At 24.5% G+C, this 25,271-nt stretch overlaps 2 protein-coding genes across 2 annotated transcripts; both read left to right on the top strand.

The window, feature by feature from the left end:
• The first annotated feature begins 1,634 nt into the window (after nt 1-1,634).
• On the top strand, nt 1,635-9,293 carry LOC145833492 (uncharacterized). Its single transcript, XM_082940665.1, has 12 exons — nt 1,635-1,795; nt 1,951-2,202; nt 2,524-2,648; nt 3,445-3,608; nt 3,941-4,062; nt 5,090-5,223; nt 5,643-5,832; nt 6,749-6,890; nt 7,041-7,171; nt 7,339-7,504; nt 8,034-8,196; nt 9,046-9,293. The coding sequence occupies exons 1-12, from the start codon at nt 1,635-1,637 to the stop codon at nt 9,291-9,293; spliced, it is 1,998 nt and encodes a 665-aa protein (XP_082796791.1).
• A 4,402-nt stretch (nt 9,294-13,695) lies between these two features.
• Nucleotides 13,696-22,473, top strand: LOC145833491 (uncharacterized). The gene is made up of 14 exons (XM_082940663.1): nt 13,696-13,856; nt 14,871-15,065; nt 15,323-15,452; nt 15,692-15,824; nt 16,043-16,177; nt 16,732-16,895; nt 17,414-17,543; nt 18,636-18,777; nt 19,195-19,341; nt 19,935-20,070; nt 20,394-20,530; nt 20,867-21,032; nt 21,452-21,608; nt 22,265-22,473. The coding sequence occupies exons 1-14, from the start codon at nt 13,696-13,698 to the stop codon at nt 22,471-22,473; spliced, it is 2,142 nt and encodes a 713-aa protein (XP_082796789.1).
• Nucleotides 22,474-25,271: the final 2,798 nt, after the last annotated feature.

Here is a 25,271-nt window from a genome sequence, read left to right as displayed (position 1 = left end):
TTTTTGTGTTAAATAAATTATTGCTTCTGCTAACGTAAAGAAGCAAAATACTATTTACGTGTTTGAAGAAATTTAAATTTAAGTTACATCATTGAGTATTTACTAAAAAAGTCAAACTAGAACTTGTAAACAATTACAAAAGTGACAAAACTTTTAGGCTTTATCATCTTAAGATTCAAGATCTTCTTTATACAGATGATATCTTTGCTTTTGTGTGTTAAGAATATACTAATAGCCAGTCCGATACTACCAGTATTAAGTTTAGTATTAAAGCTTTGTTCGTAAACTTTAAAACTGATTAATATTTTTACTAGTTTATATACACATAATTCATAAAAGTTAAAGTTCCTAATTTGATTTGCTTCAAATCATCGATCTGTTTTAGATTAATATTTTTCTTTAAGTGTAGTTCAAAAATCATAAGAAAAAAGTCTGTTACAAAAAAATTAAAAATAATAAAGACTTTAAGTAATCTAGTAGAAGTAAAAACAATTAGTGTAATAAAAAGTAGTATAATTAAAACATACTTTTAGAGGTTTTTTTTTAAATGTAAGTAACTTCTCAAAAAAAACATTACATCATAACAATAAACTGTGTTGAGAAAAGTTGTGGCTATTTATAATTAATTGAAATTTTCGATTTGCTTTGATATTTGGCCAATCGTTATGATTTCGAAAAAACAAAACCAACCAAGCAAAAATACATGTTGTCAAATTTAAATGTTTTTCTCTAGAAACACAAAAATAAAAAAACAAATTAGTAATTTAATCTTTTTTTATTTTTGTCTGACATTCATTTAACCTTTTTACTTATTTATTGCCAAAATTTTGATTGACTTTTTGTCTTTCTTGAAAAGTGTAACAACATGTCCATAAAAGTAAGATAGTAAAATACTCTAATGCAAACAACATACGACTAATATCTTTTGAAATGTAACTATCTATAGATGTTTTCAAACTTAAAGTAGGTTGTTAAATCTTTTTAGTTATGTTTACAAATTTATTGTTAAAAAACTATTTTTCTAAGCAAAAACTTGTTTATAAAAAGTTATGATTTGCTTCTTTACCTATAAAGTTTTAATGTTATTAAAAACTAAGTAAAATTCTTCACTAATCATACAAAAAATTTAATATATTTAATTTGAAAAGTTTGTTCAGATTAAGTAAACATTTAGATTTGAAAATGGTTAAAATCAATTATTAACTTGAATTCTATGTGCCATTAATGAATGTATCAAAAAAAGAATTGAAAGGAAAGAAGTTTATGTAAACTTAATTTTTCTAAGTTTTAAGTAAGCTTTACTTAGATAGAGATATTAATTTAAAAAAAAACGAATATAAAGAGTTTTGTATATTTTTTATAGATATTTTATATGCATCTGTAGAAAACAATAATGACAAAACAATTTTCAGTTTTATCAAGCTTTGTAAATTAATTTTCGTACAAGTTTTCAAAAACAAAAAAGTTTTAGTCAATGTTTTATCTAACAAAAGTTTTTTTTTTTAATTAAGACGTAAACAATAATGTATCTGAATACACTGTATACTTATTTTGTTTATGATCAAATTTATTTGAACTTTTTAAACAAAGAAAAGTATTTTGTTTTCTTATTTAGGTAATGTTTAATAGACAGAATGAATAAAACTTTGATACATTTGGCTCTGTTGTTACTATTAGTAAACGTTTTTCAATTATTAATCGCTGTAAAAGTTAATGATGAAATAGTAGAGACGTTAGAAAATGGATGCACGCTAACAAGATCTAAATCAGGTTCAGACGAACACATGACAGAAAGGTTAGTATAACTTTTTTTATTCAAAAGCTCATTTTTAAGCAGTAAAATTCATTTTATCACGTTAGGTTCTTTAGCATACTTTACAATAAATACACAAAATAAATAGCACTTGTTTTTGTTTTAGTGATCAAAAGTTAAAACAAATTATTACACAGTCTCTACTTAAAAAATCCAAGGCCTCATTTAGACTGCTCAGGAAAGTCAAAGGCTAGATTCGATTTAATAAGTGTGCACAACGAAACACGGAGCATAACGTTTAACTACAATGATTTAGTCGAGTTTTACGTTGATGATTTGGCAAGGTTTCCGTACTTACAGAAAATTCAGTTTAGAACAAACAAGCTAACAAGACTTGTACCTTCTAGTCAAGATCTTCGTTTGGAAAGAGTAGCTTATATATTCTTAAAGTAAATAAGCACTATAAAACTTCTAACAAACTTTGTTAATGTTGATTTGAAACATCCTACAAAATTATTCAAAAAAACTAAGTAAACACAAATCAAAGTCTATATATTATAATATTTAAATATTTGAACTAAAGCAAACATAAAATTCTAATTGAAATAAAAAATATATAAAAATATGAATAATACAAAACTAAAAATTAGATGTTTGATGACCACAAAACTCATAATATAAATTAGTAGTTATATTACTAACTGTAAAAAGTTTCACCAGCTTAAGTAAAGTTTTGTAATAGTATTTTACTTCTAACAAAACCATTTTAGCGGAAATTTGTTAAAATCTGTTCCAAACGATGCTCTTAAAAGTTTCCCAAACTTAATGATGTTTTCTTTGAGTGACAACAAAATCAAGTCTATGAGCTCAGAAGATTTTAAATATAATACAAAAATAAAAGTATACAAATTATATTTTCAGTAGTATTTAGTTTAAAAAATGTTTTGTTAAAGTTTTTGAGTTTTCATAAACCTAACTTTTTTTTTAATAATTAAAAATTAATGACAAAAAAAAGTATTTTTGTTTATTTTTAGTTCTCAAACACTTTTAATATAATAATACATAACTTTAAAATTGGAACTACTTATTTTACAGTATTTGTCAGTTGGCTTTAATCCGTTTGTTATGCCTTTAAATGGAAAATGGCTTAATAACTTGGAGTTAATTCACCTAACTATAAAAAACTGCAATATCAATAAAATTCCTCAAGAGCTTAAAAATCAAAAAGGTAAATTAAGAATTAAGTAAACTGAACCTTTTTTTTATTTCTAGCTAAGTTTATTAAAGAGAAGTTTTATAAAACACTCAATAACTAAAAACAGAATTAAGCTCAATCGACTTTTCTAACAACAATGTTGAAGTGATAGAGGAAGACACGTTTTATAGTTGTGTAAACTTGTGGAAGATTATGTTTACACGCAACAACATTTCAAAAATCGATACAAATGCTTTTAGGGGTCAAAATGTTTATTAAATTTAAATCTAAATACTATTTTGTACAAAAGTGTGTTAAATACAGTTTATACATTAGAGATAAAACCATCAGTATTACATTTTTTGGAACAAAACTAGTTTTTTTTAGCATTCTAAAAAATAGCAAAATTGAAGCTAGTGATGTAATGAATATATATGTAGAAAAATGTATTCGAGATGTACTTTAGAATATTTTTCAAATACTAAATATAATTTAGGTGCAATCAATTTAAATCACATTGAACTAAATGATAACAACATCACAACGATAAAGGAAGGTAGTTTTGAAGGAATTAAGCATGAAGAGATGAAAATAGAAATGTACGAAAATCCGATAAACTGTGACTGCCACCTTTCGTGGTTTAAAGATTGGCATAAAGAGGTTTAGGTTATCCTTAAAACAGAATGTTTTCGCTGTTATATCTGTCTGTTGATTTATGCACACAGTTTGTATAATTGAGCAGCGGTGTTTATAGTTAAAAAAATAAAACGAAACAAGTGTAAAGTCTATTTATTTTAAGAAAATTTTATCTTGATTCATAATTCAATTTTGTAGATATATATATACAAGTTTCACGAAAAGTATTAATAAATAATTACACTTAATTAAGAAATTAACTAAAAATGTCGACTATGATACTTAAGTAAAAAAAAGAAATTTTGTAAACTAATTGTGAATTTTGAGAATTGTAATAAACAACAAATATTTATCAGCTATCAAAAATGGATACAGCATTGCAAATAAGATACAAATGTAAACAACCAGCTAGGCTACACGGCAAAAGTGGGGAAGACTTGTTTGATGCTGATTTTACCTGCAATCCTAAAGAACCAGAGTATGTAGGTAAGTGTTAAAACATACTTTTAACTTGTCTTAGTGACAAAATACATTTAAAGAATAATATAATAACATACATAAAAATCTTAGTAGTAGTGTCTCTAGCTTTTAGTTTAAGAAAAACCTTGATATAAAAGCTGTGTAAGTTTAACAAGCAAAAAAAATATAATACAATCAGTACTAAAAAAAATCTGGCTTTTGTTTATTAGTATAACTTTAAAAATTTTTTAAAAAGACTAAAACAGCTGTCCCTTTAAATATATATTTATAAGTAAAGAAACTTTCAACTTAGTAAAATGACAAACTTTTAATTTCTTACAAGTTAAAAAGGATTAACGTTTGTCAAAAATAATTTTGCTTTATTGATTATTTTTTCTTTCTTTTTTCGAGTTTATTTTAGTTAAGTTTAAAATAGTTTAAGTTAGTTTTATACCAAGCTAGGTTTTATAAAAATTTAAAAGTATTTACATTTGGCTTAAGAAATATTAATATTTTTTCTTATTAAATAATTCTACAATACTATATATTTTTTTAAACTGTACAAAAAATAAGTAACAAATAAATCATTTAGCTTATAAACATTGTTCATTCTAGTGTTACATTTAAATTTAATAGATTAATTTTTTCTATTTTATAAAAACTAAGTTTTTTTTGTCAAAACAAGTTTTATAAAACTATCGAAATTTTTTATAGTTTTAAAACTATTACCGTTTTTTTTTTGGTTTTTAGCCTGTGACAATACATACGTACCTCAAACGCACGAAAAAGAACAATTTTCTGAAGACTTTACCTGTCCTAAAAACAGTAAATGTTCTTGCTATGACAGCAATGGTAAACTGTTTTCTGGCGATGGTGATGCACCAAAAACATTGTAAACACAGTTTGGCTTAAAGTAATATGATTTCATTTTCACATTATTAAGTATTGTTTTATTAGTTAATGTTTGCATCTGTTATTTAATTTTACACTAATACATTTATAAGTAAGAAAAATAACCCAAAAAATACGCACGTACATACAACCAGGTCAAAGTGGCAGACGAAGTACAACCCGAGAGCAGACTGCGTGAAAGCGAAACTGCTGAGTATACCTCAAGATATGGCAACCAATATAAAGTCATTGGTGTTTGAAGAGAACAATGTTTACTTGCTTGTCATTAGTCAGCTGAGAAAATACCATAACCTAACTTCAATATATCTTAAAAGTTACTAAATTACTAAATTAGAGTTCAAGATATATACTGTCAAAAGTTGTGTTTTTATATAGAATTTAATACGACCTAAAGTTCAACAATGTGTTTAATTATTTTTCTCAAGGGTATGTTATTCAGTTTTAGATTCAGACTACAACTTATTTAAAATATATTTAAAGCAATTAATAAAAATTGACTATGAAGTTTTTTTTTTATATAGAAGCACTCGTTGTACAAAAACACTCTCTAAAATTATAAAAATAAAAACATTGGTGGTGAAATAAGATATGATTTTATTTTGAGTATTTATTAGTAAAAGAGTGATGTAATTTCGTTTTAATATTGAGCTTTATATAATAAAAAACTTACCTAACAATAACTTTAAGAAAACAGCATTGTTTCTATTACACCTGATGATAAAACAATTCTTCTGCAAGTAAAAATTGTCAACCTCCAGTACAACAATATTAAAACATTACAATCAAGTATGTTAAAATCTTTTCCAAATCTCGAAAGATTAAAACTTTACCACAACAAAATTGTCACTTTTCCCACTGACCTTTTTAAATACAATCCGTGAGTTTTAGTCAATTATTTTTATTGGACACTAATTTTGTTTTGCTTTTGTTGTTTAAATCAAACCTTTTGTTTAAATATTAAAACGAGTTATTAAATAACTTAACGTATGTCTATAACATCAGTTGACTACTAATAATCTTTTAATATTACAAAGCATATGAGTAGAAACTAAAATAAAACTAACTATTTTTATACTTAACATGCTTAATTGTTTGATCTTTTGCTTAAAAATATAAACAAGTATTTTTTTTTGAGAACAGCATTTAGTATAAAAAAATTCAAGTATAAAATTACGATTCAACAAAGCTTTTTAAACTATATGAATAATGTTAATGTTAGTTTTATATACAACAAACATTAATATTCATACTAAACACAGACATTTTAGTATAAAAAGTGTTCTTTGAAGTGAAATAAATTAATAAAACTTTCTTATTTCAAAAGTTTCATCTAGTTTTACGGAATTTTTTCCTGTAACTTTCGCTTATACTATTTTTCGAAGTAGATTACTAAGTTTTCTGTTTACAAACAAAACATATTTGCTTGACTAATATTTTTCAAAGTAAAACAAACCTAGCTTAATTGAAATTTTCATATTAATAAAGTTTCGGAACGTTTTTATGTTTTGAGAAAATTTAAATTAAAAATACACATTATTTATTTTTAAATGGTCTAATCAGTATAGGTTTTTGTGAGTTTTATATAGTTTTTATATCATATATACTAAATGTTTTACTGTATTGCATGCTATTATAATTTATAAAAATCACTACTAATAATTAGATCAGTTAAAAGCTTGTTATTTTAGCATTCTTACGAAAGTTTTGATGGTATTACACAAAACTTTTATATTAGATCTTAATTAAATAACCAAATTTTTATTTTCAACTAAAAGTTTATTATAAATTAACAGTTTTGTTCGAAGTCTTGCCCTGGGTCCAAATCCAACAAAGAATTTTAATAGTGAAGTTTTAAAACCAATTGCGCAGAGCCTAGAGTATCTTTCATTGCAGAACATGTCATTATTAACTGTACCAAAAATTATTTCTAAAATGGTATAATAATATCTTACTTATACGTAATAAAAAATATTTCAATTGACTGTATGAAAACTCAAAATCTTGCGTTGTTAAATAGTATTTTTACAATTGTTTCTAATTTAAAAGTATTTACATTTAAATTTCATTTGAACTTTTACTTAACAGCTAAATATGACCATGTTAGACTTAAGTGACAATCTGCTAGTTACCTTAATAGATGGAACATTTAGTAACATGATAAAACTCAAAAGGATTGATCTTGAAAACAATTTAATCAAAGATATTGGAAGAAATACGTTTGAGTAAGAAAATAATAGTTTTCTATGAATATTATGAAATAATGAAAATTAAGATTAAAAGTTTAATGAATATTTTGAATTTTTAGCTTTTTAATGAATCTTTTTAACTAACAAAATTTTATTTTATCTTAAAGTACTTTTACATTAAGAAAAAACTTTTTTAGAGGTACAGTCAGTCTTAAAAGTGTTCGTTTGTCAGAAAACAAACTAAAAAATGTATCTGGTTTGACATTTAGAAGTATGTCATCAGAAACAATCACCATTGAACTATGGGAAAACGAAATTTCATGTGACTGCCACATGTCAGATTTTAAAAAGTGGATTGAAGAGGTATTAATTTCTTTTTAAATGCTTAGTACATGATAATAAAAATCTGAATCCGTTTGTAATTGTAAACATGCTTTTAAAACATTTATAATATAAAATATTTGTGAAACTGCAATATTTTTTTGTAACTATTTAAATAATTTAAGGACTTCTATTTTTATAACCAACATACAGTACATCATTGTGATTATGTTTTAAAAAAGTTTTCAAAAATATTTTAAATTAAACAAATGTTATTCTAAATTTCAGACTAGTATGAGCATATGGTTTGTATTTTGTTGGCTATGTTAATATATTTGAAAAAAGATGTTTTTCAGAAACAATAAAGTCAATAAGTTAAATATGTTAAAACAAATAATTATAGATGCAAAAGGTGTAATTTTTGTTTCTATTATGCACGTAGAACATAAGAAAAAATAGATGGAATTTTTGTATTTTATTTTTAGAAATGTTATATAGCTTACTGTTTACAATCGACTTATTGTAAAATAAATATATAACAGTCTTTTATACACCAAATAATTTGATGCAGAGAAAAGAAAAAGATCCATCGACAGATATAAGATTTCGTTGCATGTCTCCTAAAAGAATGGCTAATAATAAAAGTGATGATCTTTCTTTTAAAAACTTTACTTGTAATAAAAACGACAAGTATATATCTTGGTCGGGATCAAACAATGATTATGTTAGATTTGGTTAGTTGTAGAGCATTTTAAATAAGTAAAGGAGAACAGTACATTATAATTTACTTTGTTCTTTTACTCAGAGCTTACGTTAAAAACTGCTGAAACCAGAACAGAGTAAACTCTAACTAACATTAATACATTAATTAGAAAATTTCAGATTGAGAGTTTTATTCAACACGGTGTTTCATGCAAACGCAATGATCACGACCAAAAACTCTACAAAGTAAGGAAACAAAGCCATATATACTACTATTTATGCTACTAAACAACACTAATCAATACTAATTATATTCTTAATACAATTGATTAAATTAAATGAGCTTGCTAAATTGACCAAAAGATTCCAAAATGCTTATGGCCAATTAACTAAAATTTATTAGATAAGTACAAAATAGATAAATAAATAACTAGAAAACACAAATACAACAATAATACAATAAAAATAGTAATAAAATAAAAGTAAAATAAAAACGAAATAAAATTAAATAAAATAAAATGCAAGCACGAATGTAATATAGTTATAAAAATTGTAAATATGGACATGACAATGTTATGATTTAAAATAAAATTTAGCGAAGTGTCTGAATTTTCCAATTAACTCAGGAAGCATTTTATATGGCTTTGTTTATCTTATTTTTTGATCGTGATCATTGCGTTTGCATGAAACACCGTGTTAAATAAAACTCTTAATATTAAATTGTCTAATTAACGTTTATTTGCTCCTTTATAGTTGAGCTCTTTATTAGAACTGTAACTCAATATAAAGTTAATACAACTAACATTAATACACACATTCGGAGTTTTAACTTCAAACAGCTTATATACCGGAACAACAATAAACAAAAAGTATATTTTCAGTCAAAGTACCGTGCGATGATTTACCAATATCCAACTGCTCTTGCCCGTCCTTTGGCGGAAAAATAGCGCTGTCCGTAATGCTGACATTTTTCTTCACACTGCTTTTGTGTGTTTTTACGTGGAAGGCGTGCTTCCGTGCAAAATACAGCCACCTTTTGAGGTATTCCAGAGGTCGAATGCAACGGGACAAAAATGAAATCTTAAAAAACGATGAGCTCGATGATCAGAATGACGAACTAGAACTTTAAATACAATTTATTACTGGTTTAATTACTTTTTAGCAAAAAACGTTTTTTTACTCTAAATATTCTTTTAGTCAGTAAGCACGTAGTTGAACATTTTCTGAAATCTTTAAATCATTGTTTCGTGTTAGAAAATTTTAAACATCTATATTCAATTAAAATAGTATTTTTATCAAATTTTTTTTTGGATTATATACGTTATGCTGTGTAAAACTAAATATTTTTAAATTTGAAGAAGAAAAACTTAAAAAACTGTACTCTGATGGTTTTTGTTTTTGAGTTTAAGAGCGTAATAGCAATTAAAAATGATGTTGAAATTACCTTTATTTTCATAGAAAGAAAAAAAAGTACAAAAAATATGTATATATAAAAGATTTTAGTGATACTTTTTAAGCCCTTGCAAAATTTAAACGAATTTATAACTAATGCTTATTTGGTAAATTTTTGTAAACGATATTTATTAAACTAGTAAAACATAGACAAACAAGTAAAAATAGATTAATAAAGTTCTCAAATGATAGTAAGCACAAAATGATTTTATAAAAAAAACGAAATCGTTAAACTTCTTAAAAAAATACTTTCATATGCTTATATTCTATTATTTAAAATAAAGTTTATTTTGCTTTAATTTTCAGCATTTCAGAAAATCGCAGAAGTCAGTTGTAATAGCAATAATAATAAGTATACATATCTGTTTCACTCGTATATTAACAAATAGCTCTTCTCTGATTTAAAAAGTTATAAGAAAAATAGAAATCAATGAAATAATAAAATATCTTAAATAAAATATCCATTTGAAAACAAAAAATTCAATTGAAAAAAAAGGTTTCAAAAATTTTCATAAGTATAATTTTGCTTTACTGTTTCAAAAAGGCGAAAGCAAATATTGAAATTAGGTCATAATATTTCAAACCATTATATTAACAAATCATTTTGTATAATTTTTTTATATCCTATTTAAATATTTTTGTTATTTAAAAAGTTCAAACAGAATAAAGATATTTCAGCATGATAATAAAGTCATTAGTATTACAAATACTTTAGTAATAGTTGTTCCCTATTGAACTTCTTAAAAATATTTTTTTTATAAGCATTTTAGCTTGATCATTGGTTCAGTGTAGTTTGAAATTAATGATAAAAATTATAATCATAACTTTTTTCGTTTTCTAATTTAAACTTATAAATAAATGAAATTATTTATTACAAATTTGTTAAACTTTTGCTTCAAAGTTTCGAAGGATTAATTATTTCGCACAAGTTAGACCAATTTGTTTCTTATATACAAATGCACTTTTACCGTTTGCATAGTCAAAATGCATTATATGATTAGAATAATATGTATATTTGTTTCCAGTACATGCTTAGTTTTGTTATAAATATTTTTTTAACTAAATTTACAAAGTATATCTTTATATTTGTCCGTGAACACTTCTCAAGTTACGCTATATTTACTTATTTGTCTGATAACAATACATTCTTAATGACACAACTTTTTTTTCGTATTAAAGTATAAAGTACAAAAACTAAACAAGGCTAGTACAGACATTGCATTATTAGATATGATATTTGACAATACAAGAAACATCAATTCTTATTTACCTCAGTGATAAATAAAAGTATCACAGACAATGAAACTTCTAAACTCTAAAGCAATCTTTTTACTTTAGATGACAAGGAAAACAAAAATTAGCTAAACTGTGAAATTAATAGGTAGTTAAAAACATAATGCAATTTGAACTTAGCTAAATGTACAATAATCGAAATCAAAAGCAACATAAATCTACGATAGCTGTAACTTTTAGCTGTAGAACTAAAGTTAGGCGAAAAAATAAAACACAAAAATAAGATAAATCTTGAAATACTTTAACTTTTTTGAGATCAATGAATCAATAAGTTAAATAACTGACTATGTTATAACATAGTCATCAATATGTTATAATAAAACAATACGTTTTAAGAAGTTTCAGAGACTTACTAAAAACTGAAAATAGCACTTTCATATAGAAATTTAATATTTTTATAAACTTACTATAATATATAATCAACGATTTGCATTTAATAATATAAGATTATGCAAACACACTTGTGTATTAAGTCTATCCTTTTTTGATTATGAAATGTACATTAACACTAAACTAAAAGATAACATTTTTTACACAAAAACACTTTTTTTAACATAATTACGCAATTAACGTCATTATTAAAACACGACCAATTATTTGACTTATACCATACATTTCAAAAGGTTAAGAATATAAGACAATAACTTTAAAATTTTAAACTATTTTCATTTATTTTTAGAAAAAACTACACCTTGATAGAGACTTAAATAACGTAAAACCCTAAAAGGTTTTGCAGGAGAAGAATACCTTACATTAGTCAAACCTAAACCAATGTTTATGTGTATACAATCTACAGCTACCTGTTTCTATAGTAAAAAACCTCGGCTTTCCTGATAATTAGTAATAACCATAAAAATTACTTTCGTTATACGTAAAAAATGTTATTTACAGTAACCTCTCGCTTATTTACGCACATTGTGTTTACAGAAAAAGTGCGTAAAGATATGAGAGATCGTAAAGATACGAGAGGTACCAAATATACTTACTATAATGGATATTTTTTGATATTGCTTATAGTTAAAAGCAGACTGGGACTTTCCCATTTTTAACAATTTGTTTACGTTATTTATGAATATAAAAATAAAAGATATAACTATACACATATTAAAACATATAATATTTAAATCTATATAAAATATAATAATTGTAAAAATTTTACTAATTTCAATAATAAGTAGATTTTATCTTTATCTTTAATTGTATGTGACTTATTTGGTACTTAACATTTATATTCTATTCTACTTAGCAAATTCAAATTATTTTTAAGCATTTGTTTACAATTAAGAAATGGTGTGATGTCTATATTAAAATTTATTTCTATAGCTTTTTACAAAAATATGCTTTGGTGCTTTAATCTGGTATACTCAGGTATAACTAAATGTTTATCAATTAGTCAAGGAACATAAGTTTACAAAGTCTAAAGATATAGAGAGGTGAGTTAGCATTTAAAAGCATATTTTAAATAAAAAATATACAATAAACCAAATTTGTGCAATAAAAAAAATTAAAATTTTTATTTTTGAATTTTTTAGAATTCTAAAATGCGTAACTAAACGAGAGTGCGTAACGTCACGAGTGCGTAAAGATGCGAGAGGTTACTGTATATTCAAATTAAAAGTTTAAACTTTAAATCAGGAATTGGTAAACTGCAATGTACTTTTTAGATAAAAATATAATTATCAAAACTATAAATAAACAGTTTTTTTTTCTTAATTATGCAACTTAGGCTCTTATAAAAATTAGTAATTACTTGTGATTTATGATAGTTCATTTTATCTTTTTTTTCAAACAGTGTTTTTTGTTCAAAAAAAAACAATTTTCTTATATAACGGTGGCCCGCGAACTGCCGAACCCTATTTTAAATTAATGCTAAGTAGAAGATCATTTTATTATAACAAAGTTTGACTTTTGTTCATTTAACGTATAAGTTTGTATAAGTACAAAACTTTTGTTTTGATTTAAATATATACTAAAACATTGCATAAAGTTTCATGTGTAGAGTAAAAATTATCCCTATTACGTTAGTATTTATCACTAGCTACTAAAACAATTAAAGGTTGAAAATATGTTAATTAAGAAAGAATAAGTTTAATATTTTTTGAGTAAATGCTTATTAAATCTTACCTCTATAAAATTAATAAACATGGAAACTTAGATGGTTTTGTATTTTTCTCGTCTAACGTAGATTAAGCCTTTCTAGTAAAAGTTTTGTTGTGTTATATATAACTGCATTGTAGATACCATTTTATTTTAAACCCAAACTTATAGAACTTTTATAAGCTGAAAAATCCAATAATCTTGAAAAAATACTATAGTTTTCAACAGTAAATATTTTAATATTTGGTATATAATATACTGTAGATTTGAAGCATTTTTTAGTTTATCACTAAAACATTGTTCAAACAATTAGTTTGCCTAAATAGTGCTGCTTGAACAAACGCATTTGATTTGTTTACTTTTGTTGTTAGTGATTGTACATTTATTGCAACCTTCTTAATCAAATATAATACGTGACTAGTTTGTGAATTATTAAACTATGCAGTAAAACATTAAAACACTTGTTTTTAATTACAAGACTTATTTTATAGAATTAAATTTTTATCAGGCCGTATTGACTGTTAAGCTAACTATTTTTAAAAAAAGTATCTACTAAAACAAATTAAAATACATTTTTAACACGAAAAAAATTATTTAGGATGATTATAAGAAATTTCATCATTCATTCCTTAACAGAGTTGAAATAACTTAAACGAATTTTTATTTTGGTAACAGTTGATTATCTAAAAATGAAAACTTTTAAAATAAAAAATGTTTTCACAATTATTTTGCTCATAACAAATGTAAACTCAATTTCTGAAGAAAATACTGATGAAGTAACTGAAGAACTTGAAAATGGTTGTACTTTGATAAGATTAAAGTCAGGAAAAGAACAAGACGTAGAAGTTAGGTAAGTTAGTTTTCCGTTTTAAGAGTTTTTATAGTCATTTTATAAAAAAATATTTATGCAACATTTATTTTACTTATTAGAATCAAAACTTTTGAAACATTTTTTATACTTCACATTTTTTGTTAGCAAAATCTCTTTATTTAAGAAAAAAATATGTTGTATACAAAATAGGTCATTGACAGCTAACACTGTTTATAAAAATGAATTTTTATGTACTAAATCTATCTTAAAATAAGTTTTCATATTAAAACTGAACTTAACTTTAATCACATTCACGTGTAACACCTATTGGCAAACAAGATTTTTGATTGAACAATACGTAAATCTTAACTTTAAGCCAAGATGTTTTAATATAAAATTTCTATTTTTGTACTATAGTTTTACTAAATATGCTTTTCACTTTAAATAAACTTTGTAAATACAGTAAGTTTTAGACTTACTTTTTTTATTAATTTTATGAGTTTTTATTACTTCTTTTTTTGATTATGCCGATCGACTTTTGTTCAAAACGGATTTGCATGTATTAAATTTTAAGAAACAAAAAATTTTAAGAAGTTTGTACTACGAATTTGTTTCCTACAGTTACTATATTAAAAAAACGTTTTAACTATATCTTTATACGTTGACTTTGCTTTTTGTTAGTTTTGTCGTATATATTTTGATAACTAACACAAAAAAGCAATATAAATATCTACATTGTTATTTGTGATTTTTCTGTGAAAATATTTTACTGTGATTAAACTTCGACAATCAGCTATCTAAAATAAAAAGACAAATAAGTTGTTTAAAACATATTTAACAAATACTAAAGAAAAAAATATATACGGTATTTAAATGATAACTGTTCAAAAATATAGGTTTAATCGTTTGCTAACAAAAAATCCTAGTGAAGTAACTTCACTGGAATATAAATAAAAACAAATTAAACCTTTATTGTTAATTGCAAAGGAAGATTACTTTATAATTTGTTTTAATTTAAATGATATTAATTTATATAGCTATCAATACATTTAGTCTCTGGACAAAAGACCCAAGACCTCATTTAGACTGTTCTGGCAAAGGTAGGGAGCAGTTTGAGTTGGAAGGAATACAGGAAGATATACGAAGCATCACTTTCAACGACAACGACATGATTGAGTTCTATATGGACGATATCACCAAGTTTAAAGAGCTGCAAAAGTTGCAGTTCAAAACAAATCAACTCACTCGGTTTATTGAATCACAAGAAAGTGTAGAACTAACAAGCGTCAAATACGTGTTTTTAAAGTAAATATATATTTTGTTGCTTTTTAGTAAATTATCTACGTTACAATTAATTTAAACTATGTATAAAAAATTCTTTCTCTAAAAAATCTTTTTGAAAAATACTTCAATTTTCAATTAGTTTTCGTATTATATTACAAAAAAGTTAAAAATATTTTTATTTTAATTGAAGTGCACGAATTTATTTATATTTTTTTATATAGCAATAACTACTTAGAACGCGTGCCAAATGATGCTCTAAAATCATTTCCAAATCTTGAATTTTTTTCAATGAACAATAACCAATTACAACAAATGAATTCTGACGACTTTGCTCACAACAAAAAATTAAAGGTTTGTTGAAAAACTTAGGTGTTTGCTTCATAAATTTAAATAATTTTCTAACAGTTTTGTAATTCACTGATTTTTGCTAAAAATACTTAACTAAATCATATTAAAGTACCTTTTTGTAAAAAATATGCGATTTTTTTGTTTCATAACATATCTATAATAATTTTGTCTACCTTTAAAAAAACTTAAACTTCATAGTTTGTTGTTTCTAAAAAATATCAATAGTTTTTTTTTATTTATAGTACTTACTGCTTGGTTTTAACCAGTTTCTAATGCCGTTTAATGGAGAATGGCTAAATAATCTAAACCTTAAATACCTTACTCTAAAAAAATCTGGCTTAGATGAAATTCCAAAAGAAATAAATAACCAAAAAGGTTGGTTGTTATTATTTTAGTTTCTATTTAGTTTTCTTCAATTTTTTTAATTTCTGTAACTATTTACGACCAACAAAATACAATTATACATTTGTAGCGACATGCTTGTATTTTAACAAGAACAAATGTCTTATTTTTAAAAACATTATTATGTACTAATTGTGTGTCACACTAAAAAAAATCTGTTTTAAATAAAGTTGCTTTAAAAACTTTAACAGAGTTAAGCTTTCTTGACTTGTCAGACAACAACATTAGAACAATTGACCAGGATGCATTTTCAAACTGTGCGAAGTTATGGTGGATGAGCTTGACGGCAAACCAAATATCAGAAGTTCATCAAAATGCATTCAGAGGTTGGCTAAAGGAATAAAAAAAAACTTAAAAATTAGTCTTCAATTAAAGCACACTTTTGTTCTAGTACACTTTTAAACGAAAGACTTCATTAAAGCTAAGTGTATAAAGTGTTTAAGTCTTCAAGTATATAAAAAAATTACTTTTATCTGCAGTTGGTAATCTTTCTAGACTGAAAACTGGCAAACTTCTTGATACTTATGTTCTAGCTTTAAAATTATACAGTTTACTCTATTACAACAAATTTTTTATTACAGTTTTCAAATAACAAAAACTCGTAAACTTTACCATTTTAACACTTTTAAACTTATATTTCGACAAATTAAGTTGAGCTTAAGAGAATATATGATTTGATATTACTAAGTTATTGAATTTTTTTACGTATATCTCTATTATTGTTTTAACTAGTCGATTTTGTTAGCATATTCATACTTACCAAACAACATTTAAGTTTAGGTTATAAAAACAACAAAAACAAAAGCTATTGTGTATGAAACAGTTTAAAACTAATGGCTAGCAGTACACTTGAAAACTTTTTATAGTGCTTATTCTACAGGAGCAAAAAACTTGAATTCCATCGAGCTGTCAGAAAACAAAATATCAACACTTAAAGAAGGTACGTTTGATGATGTCAGACAAGAAGAACTTAAAGTAGAGCTGTATGACAACGAGTTCAACTGTGATTGCAAGCTGCAATGGTTTAAACAGTGGCATGATAAGGTTGATTTTTAATGATATTTTTGCAACTACTTAACTAAACTTTAAAACAATTTCTAAATGTTTGTTAGTTAAAATTTTTACAAAATATCAATTAAAAACAATCTATTTTTTAAATATAAAATTGTAAAAAAAAAATATTGAGAGTTTAACACATTTTAAACTGTTGTTGTAATAAGTTTTTTGTTAATAACTTTATAAACACTAACTGATATTTACATCATTTGTTTATACTAAAAAAAAATTTATTTCTACAAGTAATTTTTCATTAAGTCAAGTAACTTAACGTTTTTATAACAATTACAATATATTATATTTTATTGAGCGATAAAAAACGCTCAAAATATTTGGTCATAGGACCTGGTGCAGGAAGAACCTTTCGGTTATCGAGTCACCCACCACGGATACCTTTTAATGTCTTATAAAGGACAATAATCTTTTTAGTTCCTTTTTTTAAGTATATTTTTTAAAGCAGGTAACGGTTAAGATTAATACACGAAAATGATATTATACTTTTTTAGCTGGTTAAATCAGAAGTTGCTTTACAAATTCGTTTTACTTGTCATCAACCAGCAAGATTGCATGGAAGGCGTGGCAACGATCTTAGTCTTGGGGACTTTGACTGCATACAGAACGAACCACTGTATAAAGGTATATTTTAAATCTATCGCTATTGAAGTTTTAACACTATGTCTAAACCAATCAGACTCTTTTTTAATCATAAAAAACAACTTAAAATAAAAAATCTAAATTTTTAAGTAGTACATTTCATGCGTAAGTAATTATGTAAAACATTATATATTTGATTAAAAAACAAGCAAACTTTAAAAAAAAAATTAAAGTGTACAACAGCTTACTTAATTATTGAAAATACTACCTTTTAGCAGAAGTTATCATGTTAAGACAATTAGGTACTGTTTTATGTTATAAATTCTGAGTTTTAAAAATATGTAGAAAATATAGTTTTTAACCACTTTAAGTTATCAATAAAAAAAGTTACAGCTAAAGTTTAAAATATAGGTCAGAACTTTATTAATCGACTATTTTTAAATAGATGTTTTCAATCAAAAGTATTTTCTCACAAAGAAAACTATTATACTAATAAAAACAAATTTTTAAGATTATTTTTTTTTGTTTATTAATTTATAAAAACATATTAATAAGCACTAAAAAAAAACTATACTAAAGTATAAACCGTAATAAAAATACTTAAAAATCATTTTGTTTCAGCACCATTGAAAAATTTTTACAACCAAAAGCGTCTATTTTACTTTGCAAGTTTTATTATAGATCTTTTTTACATTTAAGACTATTAGTTTGTAACGCATAAAAAGTTTTATTTGGTTTCCACGTAATTAACTTTAAAAAATTTAAAATAAATTATAAACTATGTGGAACATAAGTCAGTTTTTAATAGTGATGTACCGGACTCACTATCCGGGTCCGGATCCGGCCGGATATTGCCATTTTTGTCTGATATCCGGATCCGGCCGGATCTCGATTTAAAAAAAAGATTCGGATACTGTCCGGCCGGATCTTGATCTTAAAAAGAGATTTGGATCTAGTTAGTAAAAGAGAGCATACAGAAAAGTATTTTTTCAAAAACAAACCCTGTGTAAATTAAAAAGAGTCATTTTCGTCAGTTAAAATTAAACACCTACCGTAATTGAAGTTAAAAATAGGTTTGCAACAAACTTGTATCTTAATTAAAGTTAGTATGATAACATAAAAACTTTACCCTAGCTTGCAACGACTCATACACTCCTGCAACTGTGCAGCCTGAACCAGCTGAACAGCTTTTGTGCCCTGCTATCCGTCAATGCTCATGCTACAACAAAAAAGGTGAACTTTTTTCGGGACCAGGTGACTCTAAAGAGAAAACATGGTAAAATTGATATTAATTATTTACTTTTGCTAGTAAACCGAGTCTTTATAAGTTTATTTCTTTTGAAATTGACTTTTAAATTGTATACTGCTTTTGTGAAACAATCTTTTAAATCTATCGTTTGTTTTATTGATTTGAAACTGTTTGGATAACAAGACGTGTTTTAGAAGACTACTTAAGAATTGTGAGCTATGAAAAGTACTGTTTAAAATTATTAAGAATTTTACAAAAATAAAAGACCTAGTTAGTAAAAAACTAATTAATCTACAGTCAAGTAATACACACCTATTTTAGACTAATTAGAAACAAGAAGTTAAATAGTTTACTCCATAAATTTAGTAAAATATCTACTATACAAAAACTTAATTTTTATTTTAAAACAAAACACAATTTTCAAAGGTTTTGTTATTTTATCAGGTCTCCATGGCTAAGGGAAAAACATCCAAGAGCAGACTGTGTAGATTCAAACCTCAGAAGACTTCCGAGTGGAATGTCTCCAGATATAAAAATGATGGTCCATAAAGGCAACGAGTACAAAGTATTTAAAGTGTATGATTTGAAAAAGTACCAACAACTTGAATCGCTTTACCTGCAAAGTTAGAAATTTATAACTTAAGTATGTAAAAGTTTAATAAGCTTTTTATGCATCTACATTTTTCATTATTAAATAAAATCAGGTGAAGTTACTACTTAAAAATCAGTTGTAGAGTATTTAAGATAACTAATTAATGTTATGTACTTGTAGATAACGAAATTCAAACGATTGTGAACGACTCAAACACTGTACTACCGAAATTGACAGTATTATACCTTACACACAACCAAATTTATTCAATTACATCGAAAGTTTTGAAATCTTTTCCAAAACTACAAACTCTATCTATTTACCATAATAAAATAAAAAGTTTAAGCCACAAACTATTTAAGCTAAATCCGTGAGTTAAATTGAAACTAAAGTTTGACATAGTTAACCACATTTAGCTGTAACATAAAAGTAGTCTTAGTTTAAGAAAAAGATTAATCATAATAAGAAGATAAATTGTTAATTTGTATTTCATTTATATCTTCTAAGTTTTTCTTTCTTAATATAAATTATTTTTTAAGTCTATTTCAATTTTTATTACATTAGTTTGTCTGATGTTAACTTTAATCTTTAGAGATATAAATCGATTGTACATAGGACCAAACCCGATTTCAAGGTTTGACTCTTCGTTTTTAAGAGGTCTTAAATTAAAAAACTTGTCAATACGAAACATGTCAGTTTACACAATACCAGATCAAATTAAGACTATGGTTAGTTTTAAATATTGAAGTATTTATAAAAAACCATAGACAAAACACTTTAGTCTTGTGCTAGAAAAACCGTCACAATAACTTCTTTTTTCATACTTACATTAAGCTTTTTTTATTATAATTATAAAAAACTATTTGCATAAAATCAAAAAACAAAAACAAAAATGTTTTACTTCAAAAGCAAATAGTTTCCAAATTTAAATTTTTGAGTTTGTAATAGTTATTTTTTATTTACGCTTTGTCTAATTCTATATTGTTACAACAATATTTTTGTTGAAAAAAGTATAAAAACATGTTTTAAAATATCTAAATTTTGAATTCAGACTACCTTATCTTATTTGGACATTAGCGATAACAAAATTACAAAAATTTACAATGGAACATTTAGAAGATTAAATAAACTTTGGAGGCTTGATGCCGAAAACAATAGAATAAAATCTATCGAAGCAAATGCCTTCAAGTAACATAGAATTTTGTTTTTATTAGATTTTTATAGCTTTGAAAAAAAATAACTTTGAAAAAATTACAAAAATTCTTAAAAAAGAACTGTGAAAAAACTAAGCTACTATAAACTACTATAAATATTAAAATGTTTAAAATAATTAGAAAAATGTAAAAAAAATTAAAGATTAAGTTTGCTTTTGATAAACCAAGGATACGAAATAACTTTGAAATTACTATTGAGTACAACATATTCACAACTGATTTAAAAAAAATAATTTCACATCAAAACTAATTACTAAATTATAAATGTGATCACATTCCTAAAATTCAAAAGTAATAAATGTTTAAACAGCGGAGCAACTGGGTTGAGATCTTTACTATTGTCAGAAAATTTACTCACACAGTTGGATGGAAATGTCTTTAAAAATATTTCAATGCAAAAACTAAACGTGGAATTGTGGGAAAATCCATTGTATTGCAACTGTTCAATGAAACCTTTTAAAGAGTGGCTAGATACAGTAAGCACTGCTTCAAGTTTTAAATTTCTGTCACTACACTTTTTCTTATAAGTTTGATAAAGTTTTAATGGTTTTGCTTAACTTATGTTTTTTGAATACGCGTATTTGCTTATTTAATTTTTTCTGATATATCAATACTGATCGATTTTAATGAAAAGTAAGCACGATGCAACTACTACAACTTTTTAAGAAACAAAATTAAGCGAGTTCAAAGTTAAAAACAAATATACCTTCATTTACCTTAAAACTAATAGTTTTATCATATAAAAATTTTAAACAATAGCTTATTCAAAATGTACAACATCTCTACACTTAAATTAGTATCTTTGTATATAAAAACCGTACTATAAAATGCAAGTTTTACAAAGTTATACTATACAGTTAAACTAAAATCATTAATTTATGAAAAATACATTAAGCGGACAGAAAATGACCCGACAACTGATATTCGATTTCGGTGTTTTTATCCAAATCGAATGAGCGGAAGAGTCAGTGACAACATACCGTCGGAAGAGTTTGTTTGTTCACCTACCGACAGACAAGTTATATCTTCAGAAGCAAAAACATTTGGTGAAGGTTTGTAGTTGAATTAAAATTAGTTGTTTAACTATTGATTTTTAATTACTGCAAAAATAACAGTTGCAATAAATCTGAAAACATTTTTGTCAATTTTGTTCGTAATTAGCTTTGTATACCACAAAGCAGAGGTGCAATTCGATCACACTTTCATAAAAAATGAATGTTAGCCCTTAATATAGAGTCGTTTCACATTAAACTTCCTTATGTCTAGCATATTTAAGCTTAAAACTTTTTGACTTAAATGATCAAGACTTGGCAAATAACGACTTAAGTGTAAAATCTAATAGATCAACAGACAAAATAAGTAAAAAACTTGAATTATGTGAATTGTATAAGCTGCAGGGTTAAATACTAAGTTTTTTTTTTAACATTCAATTAATAGACTTAGAAAAACAACTTTTAACTAAATCTAAGTAACATTTAAAGCTGTTATAAACTTAAACTAAAACAGTAGCTGGTTTTTAGACATAAACTTTTAAACAAAAATTGTTACTGAGCTTTTAATAAGTTTTTACATTTGAAAAAAACACATTCTATATTGTATATTCGTATATTTTCGAGTAAAACTTTGAACATTAATCAATTTTATTTTATTTGAAAACAAGTGTTTTAACGTTTAAAAATTGCCGATTATTTTAATAACTACACTTCAGAATGCCAGAACATTGATGCTGTTGATGACTGTCAAGTAGGTGGTCCTGTGGCAGCCGCTGTTATACTAACGTTCATTTGCACTGCACTCCTCAGCGTCATCTTGTGGAAGATTTGTTTCCGCGCTAAATACAGCCACTTGCTCAGATTTGCTCGCACAAAGGCCAGTAACTATGAGGAAGAAACGGTTCTGCCAAATGATGAGTACTGATTTTTTTGTTGCTTCTATTAACAAAATTATTATACCAAAGTCAAATAGGTCACTAATTGCTGTACTAAAACTTAAAAAACATTTTTTTCAACTGCTTATCCTAAATCAAAATTAAGCTTCTACAGAAACCATAACCGTTTTAAATTCGTAAAATCTTGAGCTATGCTAGTTAAAAAAGAATTTAACACAAAATTTTGTTTTGTTTTCTAGATAAAAACTTTTAAACAGTATTAGAGTAAAAATCCTAGTATACCTAGTTAATAGTTATTCAATAAGCTTTAAATCAGTATTTAGCAATTTTAACATTTAAAAATCGATATAAAAATACTTTATTAAATAAATTTAATAAAACCAACTGTAATATAAATTGTTTTAAAACTAATATAGTTACTAAATTTTGTTAGCATTTATTTTTTTTTTTGTATTTTTATGATGAGTGACGAGTTTTATAAAGTTTTGAGCTGCATACTATAAAATAGTTCTATTTTAGTCACAATTAAACTAGAAATGATCTAATTATTTTAAGTCTAACTAATTTTTTATACATATCTTGTAAACAAAAGCACTTCTATTTCTTTCCAATACTGTATAGAGTATACTATATATAAAGAAAACTTTATATAGTTGAGCCTTTATTATTTGTGTTATAGAACAAAAACTTCTAGTTTAAATAAATACTTTGTTATGAAACAACAGTTATATGAAACAAAATTATAATAATATTGTTGCAAAACATTAGTGTTTTAAAACTTTACAAAGTTTAAATTTTTAACTTTAATGTTGGTTTGATACTAAAAGTCACTAGTTATATTAATCAATCAAAAATTAGAGCGTAGCTAAAATTTTGAAGTAAATAATCATACATTAACAAAAAAAGGCCGTAAACCAAAAACAAAAAAGGTGTATTGGTGTTAAGTTGTTTTTATTGCAATGATCTTATAAAAAAAAACTATAAGTAGTGATATTTTTATTATGAAATTAAAGTATGTAAATTATATTTTTTACTTATTTGACTGTTTTGATACATAACTTTTTATTAAATAAAATCTTTTTTATTTTAAAAATATAAAATATAATTTTCAAAAGTATGATGAAACCTAACATATTTTAAACATTTTTGTATGAAAGATACTTTGTTATTGCTACCTTGATAAATACTCTACTTTGTCCCTTGTTAATTACTTACAGCTAAAAATACTTTTCGATATTTCAAATGTATATATATTTTTTGTATTTTAATTTTTTTTTACTGTACATCTTATCTTTGAAAACACTACTTTAAGACTTAAAAATCTGTATTAAATTTTGTTATTTACTTTAGACTTTAGTTTCATTTTGAGAAAATAAAAATCTTGAAATGAATCAAGTTTGTTTAATTAAATATTTTTTACAAAAAACTACTTTTAACAAATTTAATCAAAAATATTTATAGTGTTAGTACATATTTATTGTTTTTTACATGTTGACTTTACAAAAAGTATATAAATTACAATATAAAGTATCTTCTGAAAGTTGATTAAATTTTTTTTTTTTTTAAGAAATAAAACATTTTTTTATAAATAATCTACAAAATTTACAGGTTGATGTTAAAACTTTTCGTAGAAAACCGATTTTCATACATATTGAAATTTTTAAATATTAATTAAAACTAAAACTTTTTAAAAGACTTCGTTAAATGTCTTTGGTTTTTGAAATAAATTTTCATCCTAAAGTTTTTTTTAATTAGTTTTATGTTTAAAAAATATTTTTTGAAAAATAAAATAAAAAAGTTAACTAAAACTATAAAGTAAAATAACTAAGATCTATCACTTGTGGAAGGTAGCTAACAGAAGAAAATGTAAATGAGTTTAGAAAACATGTGACCACTATAGCTACAATATTTGAATATAACTAACCTCAAAACCAAAAAAAAATATTCAGTGTTTTCTACTACGAGCTTAGACGTTTTAAAAACCAAAATTAGGAGTTTAAAAACATCAAGAGAAATGCGGTAAGCAATAATAAAAAGGTCAGTAGTTTGTAAATCAATAATTTATCACATTAATATTGTTGTGCGCAATGATTATATTCCATAGACTTATGTTTCCCCTCTGCTACTTTCTTGGAACTTTTTTTTTTTCTTGGCTTACTGTCGCTCTTCTTTCAATTCATTAGAAGTATTTAAGTTTGAGTAAAGTATTTAGTACGATAGCTTTAACAATGATGCGATAAAGACTACAACCAATTAGTATAGAGTAGTAGCATTATAAAGTTTCAGTACAGTTTTAAAAAATTTAAAATGTATAAATTATGTTATTTTTGGTTTAATAATCATTTCTAGTTAATGTAAACTTAACTAGGTAAAGTTAAGTTATCCTTTGGAAAAGGATAACAAGCTTAATATATAAATAACTTCATTAGGTTTTAAGTTAAATTGATTAATAGATTTACATTAAAATACTAAGTAGTAAAAAATATATTTTAAAATTACATCGCTATAGAAAAATTTCACTGGTGTTTTTTAAAAATTAATACTTAATATCAAAACTTTAATTTTTTCAGTGTATAATTGAACAATAAATTTAGAAACAATTTTGAAAGTCATATTTTGATGACAAGCGTAATTATTTTATTAGTTCATTTAAACTCGATACCTAAAAATTGTAATCTGTATACAATACATGCACAAGTAAATATTATTCATCTAAGTTTTAATTAGTAATATGTATTTAAAATATTGAAGTTTCAAGTTTTTTAATAATTTTTTTATTATTTGGAAAAAATAATTTACGACTCAAAAGGCTTAAACTTTTTTATTT

The sequence above is a fragment of the Thalia democratica genome, chromosome 4 (assembly GCF_965202585.1).
Source record: "Thalia democratica chromosome 4, ktThaDemo2.hap1.1, whole genome shotgun sequence".
Taxonomy (NCBI): domain Eukaryota; kingdom Metazoa; phylum Chordata; class Thaliacea; order Salpida; family Salpidae; genus Thalia; species Thalia democratica.
Note: the sequence above shows the minus strand (reverse complement) of the source record. Positions and strands in the feature narration are given on the sequence as shown.

Bases quoted from the DNA above. Each gene is read 5' to 3' on its own strand.
- LOC145833491 (XM_082940663.1), top strand. From the start codon at position 13,696: ATGAAAACTTTTAAAATAAAAAATGTTTTCACAATTATTTTGCTCATA. The intron at 15,066-15,322 runs GTTTATTGAATC...TTTTTTATATAG, and splicing joins AAAACAAATCAACTCACTCG to CAATAACTACTTAGAACGCG. The intron at 21,033-21,451 runs GTAAGCACTGCT...AAATACATTAAG, and splicing joins TTAAAGAGTGGCTAGATACA to CGGACAGAAAATGACCCGAC.
- LOC145833492 (XM_082940665.1), top strand. From the start codon at position 1,635: ATGAATAAAACTTTGATACATTTGGCTCTGTTGTTACTATTAGTAAAC. The intron at 2,649-3,444 runs TAAAAGTATACA...AATATAATTTAG, and splicing joins TTTTAAATATAATACAAAAA to GTGCAATCAATTTAAATCAC. The intron at 8,197-9,045 runs GTTAGTTGTAGA...GTATATTTTCAG, and splicing joins CAATGATTATGTTAGATTTG to TCAAAGTACCGTGCGATGAT.